Source organism: Micromesistius poutassou, assembly GCF_964030765.1.
Source record: "Micromesistius poutassou genome assembly, chromosome: 22".
NCBI classification, from domain to species: Eukaryota; Metazoa; Chordata; class Actinopteri; order Gadiformes; family Gadidae; genus Micromesistius; species Micromesistius poutassou.
In genome coordinates, this window is record NC_140292.1 from 11,530,785 (window position 1) to 11,547,793 (window position 17,009).

The window sequence follows — 17,009 nt, forward strand, 5'->3', positions numbered from 1 at the left end:
CATCAAATATAAATTAAATACATCAATAAAACACATAGCTCGGGCCAGATATGACCCAAACATTTGACTGTGCTATATGAATGCTATGTATGGATGGATATGAATTGAGTTTTAATGTCTGGCAAATAAGTGATTTATGTAAAGGCCTAATCATATTTTTATGGTAACAGTAAAGTCAGGAATTAAAGCAATGATCATTTTCATTTAACTTTTATGGACACTTGACAACCACATCTGACTCATTCGAGCGTGAAGCTGACATTTTGTCTCTGACCTGTGTGGGCATACAACAGGAACATTCCCGAGAGCGAGGCTCGCGTCTAAAATAAACTCATGAATACTGAGACATGAACACGACATATCTACCTTATTATATTGTGTGTTTTGAACGTTGTTATTCCTTGCCAATCAATGTGTGGCCATATTCACAAGCACAGACGCACGTGCTCACACACACACACACACACACACACACAAACACATGCATGCATGCATGCACACACACACACGCACTGACACACACCCACACACACACACACACCCACCGACACACACACACACACACACACACACACACACACACACACACAATGCACAAGACCGTGTCTCCAAACAAAAGAAGGTAAGAAGTAGAAGAAGGCATTGTGTGTGTGTGTGTGTGTGTGTGTGTGTGTGTGTGTGTGTGTGTGTGTGTGTGTGTGTGTGTGTGTGTGTGTGTGTGTGTGTGTGTGTGTGTGTGTGTGTGTGTGTGTGTGTGTGTGTGTGTGTGTGTGTGTGTGCGCGCGCGCGGAGTGTGCGGGAGGCAGAACCCAGGGTTACGTTCCGTGTTGCCAGGCGACTGCGGTGCGCTGAGGGCTGATGTTCTCATCACATGTGGGCATGCAGCAGGTCCACTCCGGGAATGCCAACCGAGTGCTTTATCGTTTCTCCCCCCCACCACCTCCGCTGCCGTCCCCGGCAGCTCGCCTTCGTTAGGATTCAGCGCCGCGGAGGGACGGACCCTCATTGGTATGTTTAGACGAAGCCCGTTTTGCTGTAGACAGGAAGTTCCCCTTCCTGCCGTGATTAATGGGAGTCTGTTCGACCGGGCGAGAACACAGGAGCCTCTGACAGAACACCCCCCCCCCCCCCCCCCACGTTGCTGTTTAACAGCAACCACCGTTTTCCCCTCCCCTAATGGCTCAGGCCGTTAAAAAGGGAGTCCGATACGAGAGATAAAGTTTGAGATACAGAGCGGATGATAACGTTGGTAACACGCCGAGCTGTTGTTGTTGCGGGACGTGTCAAACAGCCGCTATCTCGCTCATTCCTTTGCTAATTGCTTGTTGATCTGTCCCTGACCCACGCGGGGCCGGGCGGCTAACCAGTTCAACGGGAGTTTCCCCACTTCCTGTCCCTGAGCCCAGCCGTTCTGAGGGGAGGTGGGGGAAGGGGGGATGGGGGGGGGGGGTGAAGTTGGCAGGGGGGGATGTAAACAAAGGACAGAGGCGGACTCCTCAGGACGTGTGGAATGCGGCCGGCCGGTGGGGGTTCTCAGGACCCCCGGGGAGAACCAGGGAGCGTCCGCCCCGCAGGGGGTCCTCACGACGGAGAGGGCTGCAAGGGGAGGGTAGGGGGTGGGAGGGCGAGACGGTAAGCAGCATAGCATGGGAGGGTGAGGGGATGTTCCACCCCAGCCCCCACACTTTGGAGATAAAGGTCGTAGTTGCCACGGTGACTTGACAGCCAAAGAGAAAGCATCTCTCTCTCTCTCTCTCCCTCTCTCTGCTCTCTCGCTATCTGCTATCTCTCTCTGCTCTCTTTCCCTCTCTCTCTCTCTCCCTCTCTCTCTCTCTCCCTCCCTCTCTCTCTCTCTCTCTCTCTCTCTATATCTCTCTCTCTCGCTCTGCTCTCTCTCCCTCCCTCCCCCCCCCCCCTCTCTCTCTCTCTCTCTCTCTCTCTCTCTCTCTCTCGCTCTGCTCTCTCTCCCTCCCCCCCCCTCTCTCTCTCTCTCTCTCTCTCTCTCTCTCTCTCTCTGCTCTCTCTCTCTTCTCTCTCTCTCTCTCTCTCTCTCTCTCTCTCTCTCTCTCTCTGCCTGTGCTTTCACAACAACAAAGCCGATTCAGAGCGGTAGATACAACTATTTTAGTCCCCCGCGGGCTCTGGAGAACAACAGCGAAGCGGGCGTAGGGCTGTGTGCCGCTTTCAGTCCTACGAGGCGCTCACTCTGAAGCTATTTCAAATATGTAAAGCATGTAATGAGTAAGCATCTATGCAGGATGCATAGAAATACCTTTTGGATGAGCGCACCGGAGTAGGGTTGCGCTATTTGCTAATGCTGTTGAGGAGGGTAGGATGCCTATACTATCTAAAGCCATACTATGTAAAGCCCGTTGCACACCTTATATGAGGTGGGTTTTAGGTGTTGTAAATATCCTGTATGTAAACTAATCGAGTATGAATGCCACGAAAAAAGAGCCAAACACCAATATTACAGTCAAGAGGAAAAAACTCTTATGTTTACTATAAGCCATGAATTTCACATTGTGAAAAAAATCCACATGTACAAAACAATGCCATTTTTAAAAAGATAAATAAAATGAAACATTGAAATGATAAAAACATAAAAGTCAATACATATCGACAGGGAATTCTTTTTGACTTTACATCAGGTTATAATGTAAAGTCAGAATGTGCTCAAAGCTCCAATGACATCCAGTTTAAGTGGACACATAATGCAGGTTGAGAAAAGGTTGGAAACAACGAAAAACGCAAAGTCAACAATGAGTTGTACATTCAAAGGGCCTTCATCGCTGATTGGCTCTAGCACAAATCTCTGTTCTAGAGGGGAGGAAAAAAAGGTTCAACAAAAGAAACCTGACTTAAAATGAAAGACAACATTGTTTTGGGTTACATAGAAGTACATACACAACAGCATACTAATGACTGTTAGCAAGTTTTTCTTTTTGATAAAGACATTGTGCATTTGTAGTCATTACAAACTTGCTGGGCGTTTTTTTTCCTTTTTTGTCTTTGTGCATTAGCAACAGCAGCATAGTGGAAAAGTACTATGGCGTCTGCGTTCATCAGCGTGTTCAGAACCGAGCCTACCTCTACATCAGCCTGGTGATGGATGCATGGGAGCCGGGAGGAAGACTAGGGATTTTTGGGGGTGACACCCCGAACGGTGTCACGACAGAGCAGCTCAGCTGTGCTGGGGACGGCTGGGCCCGCGTTGGGGTCGCTCTGTATACTTTAGGGCTTTGATAGTGGGCTGGCGACGCACTAAAACAATTAGCTTGCCTGACGTGTGGTTGTCGCGTCGCAAGAAATTCTGGAGGCCCATGGCGGCTTTGGACTGTAGTCGGGATGGGAGTAAAATACTGATACTACTCATGTGAGAAGTATGTACTATATGCCTCCACTCTGGGATGTGGGCCAAGAGGGGAGCAGAGTTTTAACCATTTGCCTCATGTAATGTTCTGTATAATTCAGGAGAACAGGAGAGATTTGGTCTGTCTGTGTCGTCTTTGAACGAGGACATGCACCCCAGGGAGACAGAACTGTGCAAACGACAGACAATAATAATAATAATACAAAATAATAAAACAACACACACCCTGGACCGACACCAGGGCAGGCCGAGAGGGAATAAATAGCATCGCTAGTGAACGTCATCACCAGCATATAAATTAAGACTTAAGGAGAAACATTGCAGCAGGTTTAAAAAAAAGAAAAAAAGCTGACTCATCTCTGGTAAGGTTAAAGTGACGTTATTTATCTCTAGTATGAGGGCAGTTCCTGGCATCACTTAGGGCCACCATAGCGCCTGTTAAATCCAGGGGTTCGACCAAAGACCCCCTGACAGCGTGAGGCGGCCTGTTATCGCTGTTCATCGGTGGTCGTGGTATCTGTGAGCGTAAGGAGAGCAGCGGCTCCCTTTGTTGGAACCCAACGTGTGAATACTGCCCTCGGTGTGCACTAGCTGAGATCATAGCTGTTTCAAACCGGGGGAGTAGGGGGGGGGGGGGCCGGGGGAGCTGCAAAAACAGCTCAACAGGTCATGACCCAATGACGGTTCCACAATCCTCACCCGCCAACCCTCCCCCATCCCACCCGGACTCCTGATCTATCCTCAACATCAGCTGGTGCTGTTGATCAAGACCCCCATGACCTCATGACCTTTGGTGACAGTAAATCTATGAAAAGAAAAACACCCAGAGGGTGGGAAGACCACAGCCAAGTGTGAGACCCCCAGAGATCAGAACATACAAGGACCTTTGCTTCGCCAGCGTTTGGGGGTGGGGGGGGATGTGACCACCAAGGCGGTGAGGCGGGGGAGTGAACGGTGCAACAAAGCAGAGTTGTTAAGAGTCCAATAAAAAATAGCGAAGGTTTTCTTGTGCCCTTGATGATTTGGCTGGCCTCCCAAAGCGTTTTCTGTAACGTGTCCCACATCACAGCACGTTCTCTCTTGGTTTTAATCCCCTCGTGATTGAAATAGTACATCCGACATGCAATTGATTACGGTCTCTGAAAAGAGAGTGATTTTGTTTTGTTTCATTTCTTTTCTTTTCATTTCATAGAAGAACAAGTTTAGAAAACAGGACACATCCTCACAAGCATTTTCATGATTCAATGGATACTATGCATTTGCATGACTTGAATGTTGAAAGCCCAAGATGCAATGTGAAATTTAGATTTTGCATTTCATACAATAAGCAGCGGTTTGTTTGGTTGGTTTGTCTGTGTTGGATTAGTCCCAGATGTTCGGTCAGAAATGGGAGAGTACACACAAACCTATGTTCAATCCTTCCAGGATTCAGAGCACAGTTCTTTGTCATCAATGTCCGCACATTGGAAACATTAAGATGAAGTCAGGTGTGGGGACGTCATTTGTTTTTTCTGGGGGTATTTTCCGAACAGCAGAGATGAGTCATTGTCGCACAGGAAGTTTAAGCGTGATCCTTCACAGTTGGAATCCAGTAAATGATGCAAAATGGTGGAATCTGACAAAAAGAAGACACAATAAAACACATTAGATCACAGATTACACATTAAAAACGTGAAACATTAATAGTTAATCCAGTACATATTATATTAGTCAAATTGTTCAATGTGGCTATCTTAGATAAGATTGTTTCAGCTATAACTTAACGCATTCACACAATTTAGGTGCAACTTAATGGGACGAGGCCTTATGCCATGATATGCTTACTCTTGATTTAGCAAAGAAGAGGAGGAGAAGAGAGCTGGAAATGATATGATGACTACTTGCTACTCAAAAACACTGGTATCCTGGTAGCAGTAGAATTATACACCATCTATGTATTGTCGTATCAACGGATTTAACTGAGACACCAGTAGACCTGGAGGATCACCGGGGATTGGGGCATCACTCAGGCAATCCATATAAAATACAGCCGGCTTTAAAAGGTCCATCAATGCATTGTGTACGATGTATGTGTGGTATAATGTGATGCGGATGTGAAATATATTTTCGTATCATATATTTTCGTGTGTGTGTGCGTGCATGCGGGTGTGTGCGCGTATTTATTCATTCAGGGGGATCAGAAGACTTCAGACGCACCTCAGCTCCCCTCTCTCAGCTCTGCTGCGTTCTCATCTCACTGATCTGAGGTTAAAGTCTGAACTAGCGGGCTGGGGGGTGGGGGTGGTGGTATGTGGATGGGGGGGGGGGGGTGGTATGTGGGTGGGGGTGGGTGGGGGACCAGAGGTCTCCTGCGCAGCGGGAGGAGCCACCCTCTCATGTGGTGCAGGACCCTAACCTCTTCAAGAGGAGCCAATTGAGAGGGGATTAGTCTCACCAGGATGTTGTCGGCTGCTAGTTGAAGCCTGTCTTATTGCCTACCCCCCCACCCCCACGCCTCCAGCCTCTAAACATGTATTCCGTTTCCCTTCCACTGTCCTCGTGCTCAAACGGATGACCAAACGGATGCCTCGCCATCACTCACACGACAACCCACACCGTCCTAGCATCCACCACTACCAGACGCATCTGACTGAACGGGATGCACACGATCGACACCTAGTCATCTTTAAATGTACAACAATCCCCAGTCGTGGTTGGTTCTCAATGTTCCACGCGTCCAGCGAAGCGGGACGACAGAGAGGGAGCTCTCCTTACCTCACGGGGGGAAGGGGGGGCGTCGAGGAGCGGGGGGGCTTCAGGAGGGGAGGTGCTTCCACGTGCTGACGAAGGCGGTGGGGATGAGCGAGTACGGCACCGTGGTGATGCTGTTCCAGGCGTCCAGCGTGGGGTCGTAGCAGTCCAGGGTCTTGCAGCGCTGCGTGCCGAAGTAGCCGCCCACCACGTACAGTTTGTTGCCCGACGCCACGGCCTGGCAGCTCATGCGCTTGGCCGTCACGTCCCCCACCTTGGTCCACTGGTAGCTGTCGCTGCTGAACTTGTAGGCCGAGCACGCCGAGAACTCCGTGTCCCCGCCCATCACGAAGATCTGGTTGCCCAGGACGGCGGCGGCCGTGTAGCGCCAGGGCTGCGGGCAGGAGGCGGGCACGGTCCAGCGGTTCTCCTGCGGGTCGTAGCACTGCACCTTGGGCAGCTTGTCGTGCGTGACGCTGGTGCCGCCGAACGCAAACAGCTTGAGCTTGACGCTGACCACCGCGGCGTTGCTCACGCCCTCCCGCAGCGGCGCCACCATCGTCCACTTGTTGACCGCCGGGTCGAACTGCTCCACCTGCTTGAGGGACACGGACGGCGAGGCCGGCAGGCAGCCTGTGGCGGCCGTGTGCCCGCCCACCACGTACAGGCAGTGCTTCAGCTCCGCCGAGCCGTGGCCGAAGCGGGCGATGAGCATGGGCGCCGCCTTGGACCACTCCTCCTGCACCGTGTCGTACACCCACACGTCTTTGGACACGCCGTTCTCCGAGCCCCGGCCGCCCGTGATGTACACCTTGCAGCCGATGGCGCAGGCGCTGAACTCCTTCCTGGGGCTGGGGATGTCCGCCTTGGGGATGATCTCTTTGGCTTTCTGGTCCACCAGGTACAGCTTGTCGCACATGAAGGTCTGGCCTCCGAGCAGGAAGAGCGCGTGGCTGGTCTTCCTGGGACGGGCGCACGGGCTGTTGACCACGCCGTCGTTCTGCAGGATCTTCAGCTTGCAGCAGATGGCCTCGTCCACCAGCTCCTTGCTCTTGGTCTGGCTGTTGATCAGCGGCTCGGTGGAGACGTTCTCCATGAGGAAGACGGCCGGCAGAAGGGCCAGACGCACCGTTTTCAGGAGCTCCGGCAAGTGGGGGTGCCTCCCTTGCAGGTCGTAGGTGACCCAGTTAAGCGCGGCCTCGTAAACAAGTTTCTCGTCCTCCGTCTCCAGCTCCTCGTGGGACAGAAGCTGCACAACCATGTCTTTGGGCAGTTGGAGAAAATCCTCCGTCTTGCATATGGCGGGGAAGTTGCTCAGGCACATGCTCCAGGACAGCTCCGAGAGCTTGATGCACTGGTGGGCGTCGGACAGCAGCAGCATGCCCAGGCAGTTGGTCGGGTGGAGGTTCCTCTCCAGGAACTCGGCGCAGGCGTCCCGGATGTCCTGGAACTCCAGCATGTCGCCGGCCTCCAGCAGAGACTCGGCGTTCTCCTCGTTGATGACCACGCGCGAGGAGTAGGCGTAGTCCAGCAGCAGCTCCAGCACCTCGGGGTGGATGGAGTCGTGGAAGTCCACCTCGCTGGCCTGGCTCTCCCGCAGCCCGCCGCTGAACATGGCCTCGAAGTAGCGGCTGCAGGCGGCCAGCACGGCGCGGTGGCACGGGAAGGAGCGGCGGCCGGCGTGCAGCAGGACGTCGGTGAACAGCTTCTGCTGCCGCAGCGCGTTGAGGTGCATGAGCACGCTGTCGGCGTAGGACGACTTGTGGAACAGGTAGATGTTCATGGAGCCCGTGCTGCCACGCGACTTGCGGTTTTCGTGGACGCACACGGACATTTTCATTGAATCCTGGAAAAAAGAAAAAGAAAGGAGGGAGTTTTATTTGTTATGTTATGCTGGAGTAAAACCATTTGCATGTACAATTACAGGTGTTGAAGCTATCATGGTATATATATATATACATCAGAGTTGGGAGAAATTGTTTCTTCTTGTGTGATCAAAATGTATTTTTTTGTACTCCAGGAAGTTTGATTCAAGTTTGTAAGATGCAGGAGGAGGTACCACAGGAAGAACCGAAAATCCTTTATTCTCTTCACTCACCATGACTTACAAGAAAGACCTGCACACTAGACCACTTCAAAAAAGGAATTAGTTTGGCCTTATAGCCCTCTTAGCAAGACGGCGGTTGGGGCTTGCCTGCTCTCCACGTCTTCAGAGGTAACTGTCATTGTTCTTGCTCTGAGTGCATTCATGCCAAACTTGTCAGAGATTCCGGGTCTTTAAAGCCCATTAAATTGTTTCTATTCAGAGTTTCCAAACACTTTCTATTGAGGAACATCAATAGATAAACATGTTAAACATGGTCGACATATACAAACTGAAACCACCTTTACATAAACATAATTAACATTCACTTGATGATTTCACCTGTTATAGCCCCCCATAACAAACGATTTGGCTACGTAGGATCATCCACGTATGACATTCAATGAATCAAAACCGTCTCTGCCGCAAACACAATTAACAATTTAAAAGCATTTTAGGGAATTTGGATTGAATTCCACTTAATCTGATTTACGATGTGATCAGGGCAAGAATAATTATTTTGTGGAAAGAAATCCACACATTTCCACAAGCTATTTACTAAGTAGTCTGGTAAATATAATAAGATTATATTACCTGAGATAACCTATTCGTGCTATTATAATTATATTAGGACACTTGCTACAGAAACGACTGAATCTATTCAACACAAATGACAATTTGTGAGTAGGCCTTTAAACTCTTTTAAATCCTTCTTGTCTCCACTTCACATTCCTCGGGCATTGTCTTGAGTATCACAATAATCATCTAATTGGCCCTCAGTGAAAGATCTAACCACAGGGACGCACCGCAGCATTCACTGTGCGGTATAGGCTACACACACACACACACACGCACACACGCACACACGCACGCACGCACGCACGCACACACACACACAGACACACACACACACACACACACACACACACACACACTCCGCCTCTCCATCGGGTCGATTAGACGTGTTCTAAATCATTACCAGGTGTTCACGGTGGACCATGGTTATTACAAAGGAAGAGGTGCCGAGGGGAGAGTCTTTAAACTAAGGAACACCCAAACAAAATGTTGACGGTGTGGTAGGCTATAGGAAGAACAAGACCGAATACACTTGGGGGAAATAATGTATTGTAAGCGATGCAAGGTTGTAATCCAAAACCAGCTGTCAGATCTCTAGGGGTGGAGTTAATTGTGTTAAACCCAAAGATGAGCCACCAACGTGGTGCTGATCAAACCGGGGACGCTATGCAGCAACACGCTGGTCCACCTGATGGCCTCATGTCTGAGGGTCTGAAGATGTGCGTGGAGAGCATTCTTGGGTGTAAACAGAAAAAAAAAAAAAAACGGTGAATCTTTACCATGGATCGCAAAAACACCATAGATGATGGTTAAACGATATTAACCCTCAAACGAATATACACTATTATATTCCTAATGAGTTGACCTAAACCTTGGGTATGGGCTAAAATGTCTTCTCCATACAGGGATCATTTAAAGAGGCCTATAATAAAGGAATATAGATTACAAGTCCTCATTGGCTGTTTTGTGATTAAAACAAGACCGCCTACGTGTTAAATGTCCTGCATTCGAATGTAGGATTGGATCAGATCAATGCCGTAGTCCAGGCTACTGGTGTGTGTCTTACCTCTTTAGGTGAAAGCAGGAGGTCAATTCTGTCCGTCTTCGCCCTCGAACATGCCGCCTCTAGCAGAGCCACGATGCTGGTTCCGACGCTCTTTTGCGCTTGACAATAATCCTGGCTTATTTCCGATGCAGTGGGAACATGAACAATCACAGAGAAACGATAGCAATCGCCTAAATTCGCCTTTTTGACATTTGGGTTCTAGCAATATTTTCTAATTTCCCGATCACAAGTTGGACTAGGAGACAACAGGCTGGTGAGGATGACCAGCAGCGGACTCGTGCGTCGCTGCTCTGAGTGTGAGCGGCTGTGCGCTCCGTGCTGTGGATCAATGGGAGTGTTTACAAAGAGGAGGAGGAGGAGAGGGAGGGAGGAGGAGGAGGACCGCCTTCTGAAGCAACCTAGAGGAATTACTGGGGAGGCCGACTTTACACATGGTTTGAGTTGTGTGAATTGAATTGTGTTACATTCATACAATATTATTCAACATTCAACAACAACAACAATCACAATAACAACAATAACAACAACAAATTAAATGAAGATTTAACTGCAATGTTTCTCAATGTAAATAAGGTGCTAATGAACCATTGATAAACGATTAAAGTATCCTGTATTTTAAATCATATCGTAGGTCTATCTATTGTAGGCCTATTCATTCATTCATTGTAGAGAAGAGGGGGGTTTGCTGATGTTGTTGCTCTGTAGCAGCAGGACTAGGCCTATTGTAAATAGTAAAATGATAAATAATATAAACGTAAAATCAACAAAATAATATTAATCTAACAGTGCACACCTGTATTTTACAGTATTTAGTCATATCAATTGGTAAGTGGGGCGTAAACTAGGACTTAAATGACAATAGAGCCACCTAGTGGACAATAGAGTGGGGTTGAGATGTTATACGAAGCTGCTTCGCCCCGCCCTCAAGAAGATTCGAGGCCGGGAGAAAATCCGAAATAACATATTCAACGCCAAATGAGGTCGCAACTGTGTCGGAAAACATTGTAAATGTTTCCACCAACATTTAAGAGGGGCATGTCTATGCAAATTTGTGATGTTACGTTTCGACTCCAGTTTGCGTTCATATATAAAAACAACCGGGTAAAATATAAACTCTCACACATGATATTGCCAGATCAATAAAATAATAATTATTTTTCAGATTATATTTCTGCAAGATTAAATGCAACAAGAGAACGCATATTCGTCTGGTTCACAGGCAAACACGAGTGAACATTGGGATTTGAAGTTTATTTAAATTGTGTATGTAAATTCCCAGCTTTCAGAGTGGTTCATAGTGCCCATAGCGCTTCTTCCGCTTTGCTAAGCGCCTCCCACTTTCTAACTACATTGGATGTGCGGCAGACAGTCAGGCTGGTGTTATTCTAATTTCACACGGGAATGTCATCATGTTAGCTGGGCTGAATTTCGCTGCGCTGTTGCTCTCGGTGGCTGTATGTCAGGGATCTCAATACGATGACATTGACAGCGAAACCGTCAGCGTGGACCAAGGATCCATCTATGGTTCTCTCTGGCCTCTGCCCCAGCAAGTGAGTCTGTCTGAGGTTTCATTTAAACTATCGAGCTCCAGCTTCAGGGTGGTGGACGCCGATGAATCGTCTGCGGGTCCAAGCTGCAACATTCTCCAGAATGCATACAGAAGGTAAGACAGCGTATGTTTTGTATTGTACGGCTGGTAGTGTTTCATGTGGTTATTCCTTTTTCCGCTGTCTGATAAGAACGAAGGGTCTTTTTGGGGGGTTGCGAAATAGAAGAGCCAAATGTTAATTGTAGCTCCTACTGCTGCCCCACTATAATCTGCAGATATTATGAATACGTGTTTGCCAACGCACGAAAGACTGGACATTTCAAAAGGAAAGCGGCGCCATCAGAATTGTCGGAACTACAGGTGTGGATCACATCAGGAGATTCGGACTGTGACGCTCACCCCGGAGCGACCTCTGACGAGTCATGTGAGTGACTTCCTTGTTGTTGTGTAATTGCAGGGTAATGTAATATAATATATTTAAACATTAGGACGGTTTTATTAATGTCTGTGTCATCCTAGCACCAGCATGGTCACTGTATATTTACTGGACTATTCTTGTCTATACCTTTGCACTGCCATGCATAAATCGACACATAATTCATTTGATGAGCTTTTGTTAATCCTACTGTGAAAAGGACCCATTGTTAATCTGTTGACAACTGTTGCATCTCTGTTCAGACGAATTGACGGTGGACCAGCCGTATGCAATCCTGAAAGCACCAAAGGTGTGGGGTGCCCTTCGAGGTAGGGATTCTCATTCTGCCTGATTTGAATTAGCAATCATACAAAACTAGGCCTACATGAAGTACCCTGTATACATATTTATATTTATTGACAGATTGCACATATGTTCATTTGTCCACTCGTTCAGAGATACTGTGCCGGTATCTAGGGCCAGCTTCTCAGTGTTTTTACCTCATCTTTTATTCTTATTCATGTTTGCATTATCTTTGTCTGGTTCTGTACTCTCTCCTCTAGGCATACCTTGGGTTTCATTCTCATTGCTGTGTTGCTGCTTTGACACCTGCATTTCCTTCAGGGGATTAATAATAAAGGCTTATCTTATCTTATCTTATCTTAAAGCTGACCTCTGGTGTCTGTTGGCTTTATACGTTGCCTCCAAAATGACACATGACTACAATCACGCCTTGTCCTTAAAAACAGACGATGAAGCCAAATGTATTTTACAGGTCTTGAAACGTTCAGCCAGTTGGTGTATGAAGATGAATATGGGGCTGTAAGTCTAATATTTGTAGATATTTTGTTAAAAAGAAAACAAACAAACAAATCCTGCATTGTACTTTTTATTTGCATAGATATACTGCCACATGGCCGGTGTAATACATTTATTTTTTGGTTTGAATGAAACATTGTAATGCATCAACCTGTGCAGGTGCATTGGTTTTGACTCCCACTTTGTAAACCTTTTAGAAAAGCATCAACTCGTCGAAAATCGTTGACTTCCCAAGATTTCAACATAGAGGCATCTTACTGGATACCTCTCGCCACTTCCTGCCTATTAAAGTCATCTTGGCTAATCTGGTAGGTCCAGCCTCAGCCTAGTTTTTACAGTCGGCTCTATATCATATTTCATTATTCGGTGGTTCAGTTTCTGGGTGTTTTGTTGACGTTTAAACCACATGTGTTCACAGGAAGCGATGGCCATGAACAAATTCAACGTGTTCCACTGGCACATCGTGGACGACCCGTCCTTCCCCTACCTCAGCAGGACCTTCCCCCAGCTCAGCCAGATGGTCAGTGCCGTACTTAAGCGCGACGCCTTTTTATTTTGGTTCATAACTGTATTTATTTTTTGCATCGGAAAAATTCAGCTTCGCATGACCGGCAGCTGCTTATGTTTTTATTTTTATTTTTTGCGAGCAGGGCGCCTACCACCCGTACACGCACGTGTACACGCCCGCCGACGTGAAGATGATCATCGAGTTTGCCCGGTTGAGGGGCATCCGGGTCGTCCCAGAGTTTGACACGCCGGGACACACGCAGTCCTGGGGCAAAGGTGGGTTTTTGGATCACTCTCATCTGGTCTGCGCTGGTTCTGCATCATGTGACAAATTGCTATTCAGAATAAACATAACCAATCAAGGTTAAGTGCTGGTGTATTCCAAGAGTCTAAAGCAGACGGCAGGAAAACAAATTTGGCAAGGTCATAAGAACAAACTGACTGCACACAGAAAACAAAAGAGGGCAAACTTCACCAAAATGTTATTTCGGCAGTTCTTGCACCTCCAAGACTTTCATAACTTTAACTGAAATCCGTACCGATTTTTTTAAATTTGTATTCATTTCCCGTCTCCATGGAGACCCCAGTGGTCTTAAATTATGGAATGTTGTATGCTGCCGGCTTAAATGGTCAAACTTAAAACGCACAACCCCCACACACGGCTTAACCTCACCAGGACAGAAGGACCTGCTGACGCCGTGTTACTCCGGCTCCACTCCCTCTGGCACCTTCGGGCCGGTCAACCCCATCCTGAACACCACCTACGACTTCATGACCCTGCTCTTCAAGGAGATCAGCGCCGTGTTCCCCGACCCCTACGTTCACCTGGGAGGGGACGAGGTGGACTTCAGCTGTTGGTAAGAGCTGACGTTTGGTTTATTCATTGAAGGGTAATTAGAAAACTTATCGGGATTGTCTAGTGGTTATGGTGTTTGACTCTCAGCCAAAAGGCTCTGGAAGGTTTTGAACCCTGTTGTCTGCCTGTAGGCATCCTTGAGCGAGATGTCTAACCCTTTCTGTCTCTATTTTATCTAAACAAAAATGGCAGTTTAAACTTTTAAGCTTTTGTGTGTTTTTCTCTGTACCACAGGAAGTCCAACCCAGATATTCAGAAGTGGATGGCTGAGCATGACTTAGGAAAAGACTATGCCAAACTGGAATCATACTACATCCAAAAGTGGGTGGATGAAAGTAAACGATAAGAAGCATTCTCCACAGTGGACCTCTTCAGTGCTAATGTTTGAAGACATCCGATATTTTGTAAAATAGACAGGGAAATTAGGTTGTGTTTGATCTACATGCACCTAGAATCTGTTTATGATCCAACCAGAGCAAGGTTGGTTAATGCGTGTAAATCAGCTAGAAGGCTCTAACCATAATCTGGACGTGATAACAAGTGCGGTGTTATCATAGGATCTGAACAATGGGTTGCTTCACCAACTGTGTCTGACCTCCAGATAACTTCATCATAATAATAATAATAATACTAACCACAGGCTCTTGGATATCGTCGCCGCAACGAAGAAAGGCTCCATGATATGGCAGGAGGTGTTTGACAACGGCATGAAGGTACTTGGTGTGTGTGTGTGTGTGGACGTCGTTCCGGTGCGCCGCCCACGGGTACGTTGTGACTGTGCTCTGTGCTCCGCCCTGACCCCGGCAGCTGAGGGCCGACGCGGTGGTGCACGTGTGGATGGGCAACAAGCTGCAGGAGGAGTTGTTCAACGTGACGGCGGCGGGCTTCACCACCATCCTCTCGGCCCCCTGGTACCTGGACTACATCAGCTACGGACAGGACTGGCAGCGCTACTACAAGGTGGAGCCACTCGACTTCAAAGGTCCGCGCTCCGCCGTGTCCTACGGGATCATTCACATTTACATTGAGGGCATTAAGCAGAAGTACATTTGTCAGAAGAAGGAGAAACAATATCGCTGTCGGTACAGTAAAGGATGTTCATAGAAACAAGTGCAAAGCGCTAACCATCACTAGGTTAACCCATTCCCTGTATACAACAAAGATAGCTAGGATAAGGATGCTGCTACACAAATAAGTACTTTTTTGAGTGCCAGGACGTACAACATACAATAAGTGCGTACATTAAGTGCCATGATCGTATGCCTCACGTACTCCTATCGTAGCGGTGATGGGAACTGATAACCACCACCACCTTTAAAGAGCTTCATCTCGGGCCACAGTGTATGTTTTTTTTAATAGAAAGGAAAAGGGAAGACTTCCTTAACCTGGTTCATGTTTTGTGCACAGGGGGGGGAAGCGAAGCAGTTGGGTTTCCCCATTTGAATAATGACGTTCTATGCAGGTAGTGATGCCCAGAACAAGCTGGTGATTGGTGGAGAGGCCTGTCTGTGGGGCGAATTTGTGGATTCCACCAATCTGACGCCAAGGCTGTGGTACGCTTAATCCAGACTTCTCCCTTCTCCCAGCCTAACAACTGTTCCCAGTGTCGAGACTGGTTAAGACTGACCTGTGATACACATGTTATGCGTTGCCGCAGGCCTCGCGCCAGTGCTGTGGGGGAGCGCTTGTGGAGCGCCAAGGATGTGACCGACGTCAACGACGCCTACAGCCGCCTGGCCAAGCACCGCTGCCGCATGGTGGAGTAAGTGACCGAGCGGTCTTGTGTTTATGTACTTGGTTTTAGGGTCGGAATTGGCAGGGACCTCACATTTTGGGATTCTGTAAAAAAGTTGATTATTTTTTGTTTAAACATATAACTTTTCATTCTAACCCTGAAATAGTCAATTGAAAGAATGTCACCAGAAATGTGGTACAACAATTAGGCCTGAAATTATCGTATCGTGATAGACCTTTGATCAATATCAATATAAAACACGTTCAATATGTATCGATAAGAGACTGGACCACCGATATCTAGCAGCTGGGTTTGTTTCACAAACACGCTTCCATACTTATTTGCAATATTTGAGTGTTTTTCATTATTGTATCGACATTGGAGTATTTATCAATGAAGAACAGTGGAAGGTCATATTAAGTGTTAAACAGAAGTGTTTCAATCCAGCATGGTGATTCCTAGTCTTTTTAGGTCATTATAATTATCAATAGTTATGATATCGATCAATATGATCAAGTTATATCGTGATATGTCTTTCAGCCATATCGCCCAGGCCTAACAACAATACAGAATGTTGGGTCATAAATTAGTTACTATTGCTTTTTACTGCTATTTTCGGAGCATAGCAGCACAAGAACCCACTGTGTGATAGTTGGCTACTGTTAGTGAAAGGCTATGCTGCATTTCAATAAATCTGTGTGATACAACAAGGACACACTGGCACCAGTAGCAGTATGCGCAGCTTCAAATCCCTCCGGAGTGGGTCTTTGCTTGAATCTTTGCTTGTTTGCTTGTTTTTTTTTTACTTCTCCCTTATTGTTTCCTAATCAGATCTTAACATGAATGGCTGAGTTTATGCTTTAATTGTCAGACCGTGATCATGACTGACATTTGTTTGTGTTTTCTTTTTCTCCCTACAAGGCGTGGGATCCCTGCTGAGCCTTTGTTCACAAGTTTCTGCCGACATGAGTATAAAGGCAACTGATGTGTGGTCCTGGAAAAGGGAAGTGTGTACAGACACACGCACACAATCATGTGTTTTCTTTGGAGATTTTTGTGAGATTGATCTCTCATGTTGATGCACTGAATAACATTTTTTTTACATTCAACATCACTTCTAAAATGACTGCATTGGATCCTTCTGTAATCTTATCTACATGATTCCCCATCAAATCTTTGCATACTCCGGAGTTCTTTCATGCTGGATCAATATTTTTATATCAATGTTTGTATGATTCTGGATTAATAAAGTTTTCATTGAAATAGTGAATGGAGTGTTGCATTTCACACACCTGTGTCT

The 17,009-nt window shown here is 47.1% G+C and overlaps 2 protein-coding genes across 2 annotated transcripts; one reads left to right on the forward strand and one right to left on the reverse strand.

Annotated features, from left to right (window-relative positions):
- Nucleotides 1-2,490: 2,490 nt before the first annotated feature.
- On the reverse strand, nucleotides 2,491-9,926 carry enc1 (ectodermal-neural cortex 1). Its single transcript, XM_084486462.1, has 3 exons — nucleotides 9,829-9,926; nucleotides 6,128-7,949; nucleotides 2,491-4,988 (listed from the first exon to the last, which is right to left on the reverse strand). Exon 2 carries the CDS (start codon nucleotides 7,941-7,943, stop codon nucleotides 6,168-6,170), a length of 1,776 nt encoding a protein of 591 aa, XP_084342588.1. The 5' UTR covers nucleotides 7,944-7,949; nucleotides 9,829-9,926; the 3' UTR covers nucleotides 2,491-4,988; nucleotides 6,128-6,167.
- A 1,246-nt stretch (nucleotides 9,927-11,172) lies between these two features.
- LOC311367809 (beta-hexosaminidase subunit beta-like) lies at nucleotides 11,173-16,979 on the forward strand. The gene is made up of 14 exons (XM_084486639.1): nucleotides 11,173-11,491; nucleotides 11,653-11,801; nucleotides 12,056-12,121; nucleotides 12,568-12,614; nucleotides 12,809-12,919; nucleotides 13,030-13,131; nucleotides 13,262-13,394; nucleotides 13,795-13,975; nucleotides 14,209-14,295; nucleotides 14,615-14,687; nucleotides 14,782-14,956; nucleotides 15,437-15,527; nucleotides 15,632-15,736; nucleotides 16,631-16,979. The coding sequence occupies exons 1-14, from the start codon at nucleotides 11,238-11,240 to the stop codon at nucleotides 16,692-16,694; spliced, it is 1,638 nt and encodes a 545-aa protein (XP_084342765.1). The 5' UTR covers nucleotides 11,173-11,237; the 3' UTR covers nucleotides 16,695-16,979.
- Nucleotides 16,980-17,009: the final 30 nt, after the last annotated feature.

Bases quoted from the DNA above. Each gene is read 5' to 3' on its own strand.
- enc1 (XM_084486462.1), bottom strand. From the start codon at position 7,943: ATGAAAATGTCCGTGTGCGTCCACGAAAACCGCAAGTCGCGTGGCAGC.
- LOC311367809 (XM_084486639.1), top strand. From the start codon at position 11,238: ATGTTAGCTGGGCTGAATTTCGCTGCGCTGTTGCTCTCGGTGGCTGTA. The intron at 12,920-13,029 runs GTAGGTCCAGCC...ATGTGTTCACAG, and splicing joins AAGTCATCTTGGCTAATCTG to GAAGCGATGGCCATGAACAA. The intron at 13,395-13,794 runs GTGGGTTTTTGG...TAACCTCACCAG, and splicing joins CACGCAGTCCTGGGGCAAAG to GACAGAAGGACCTGCTGACG.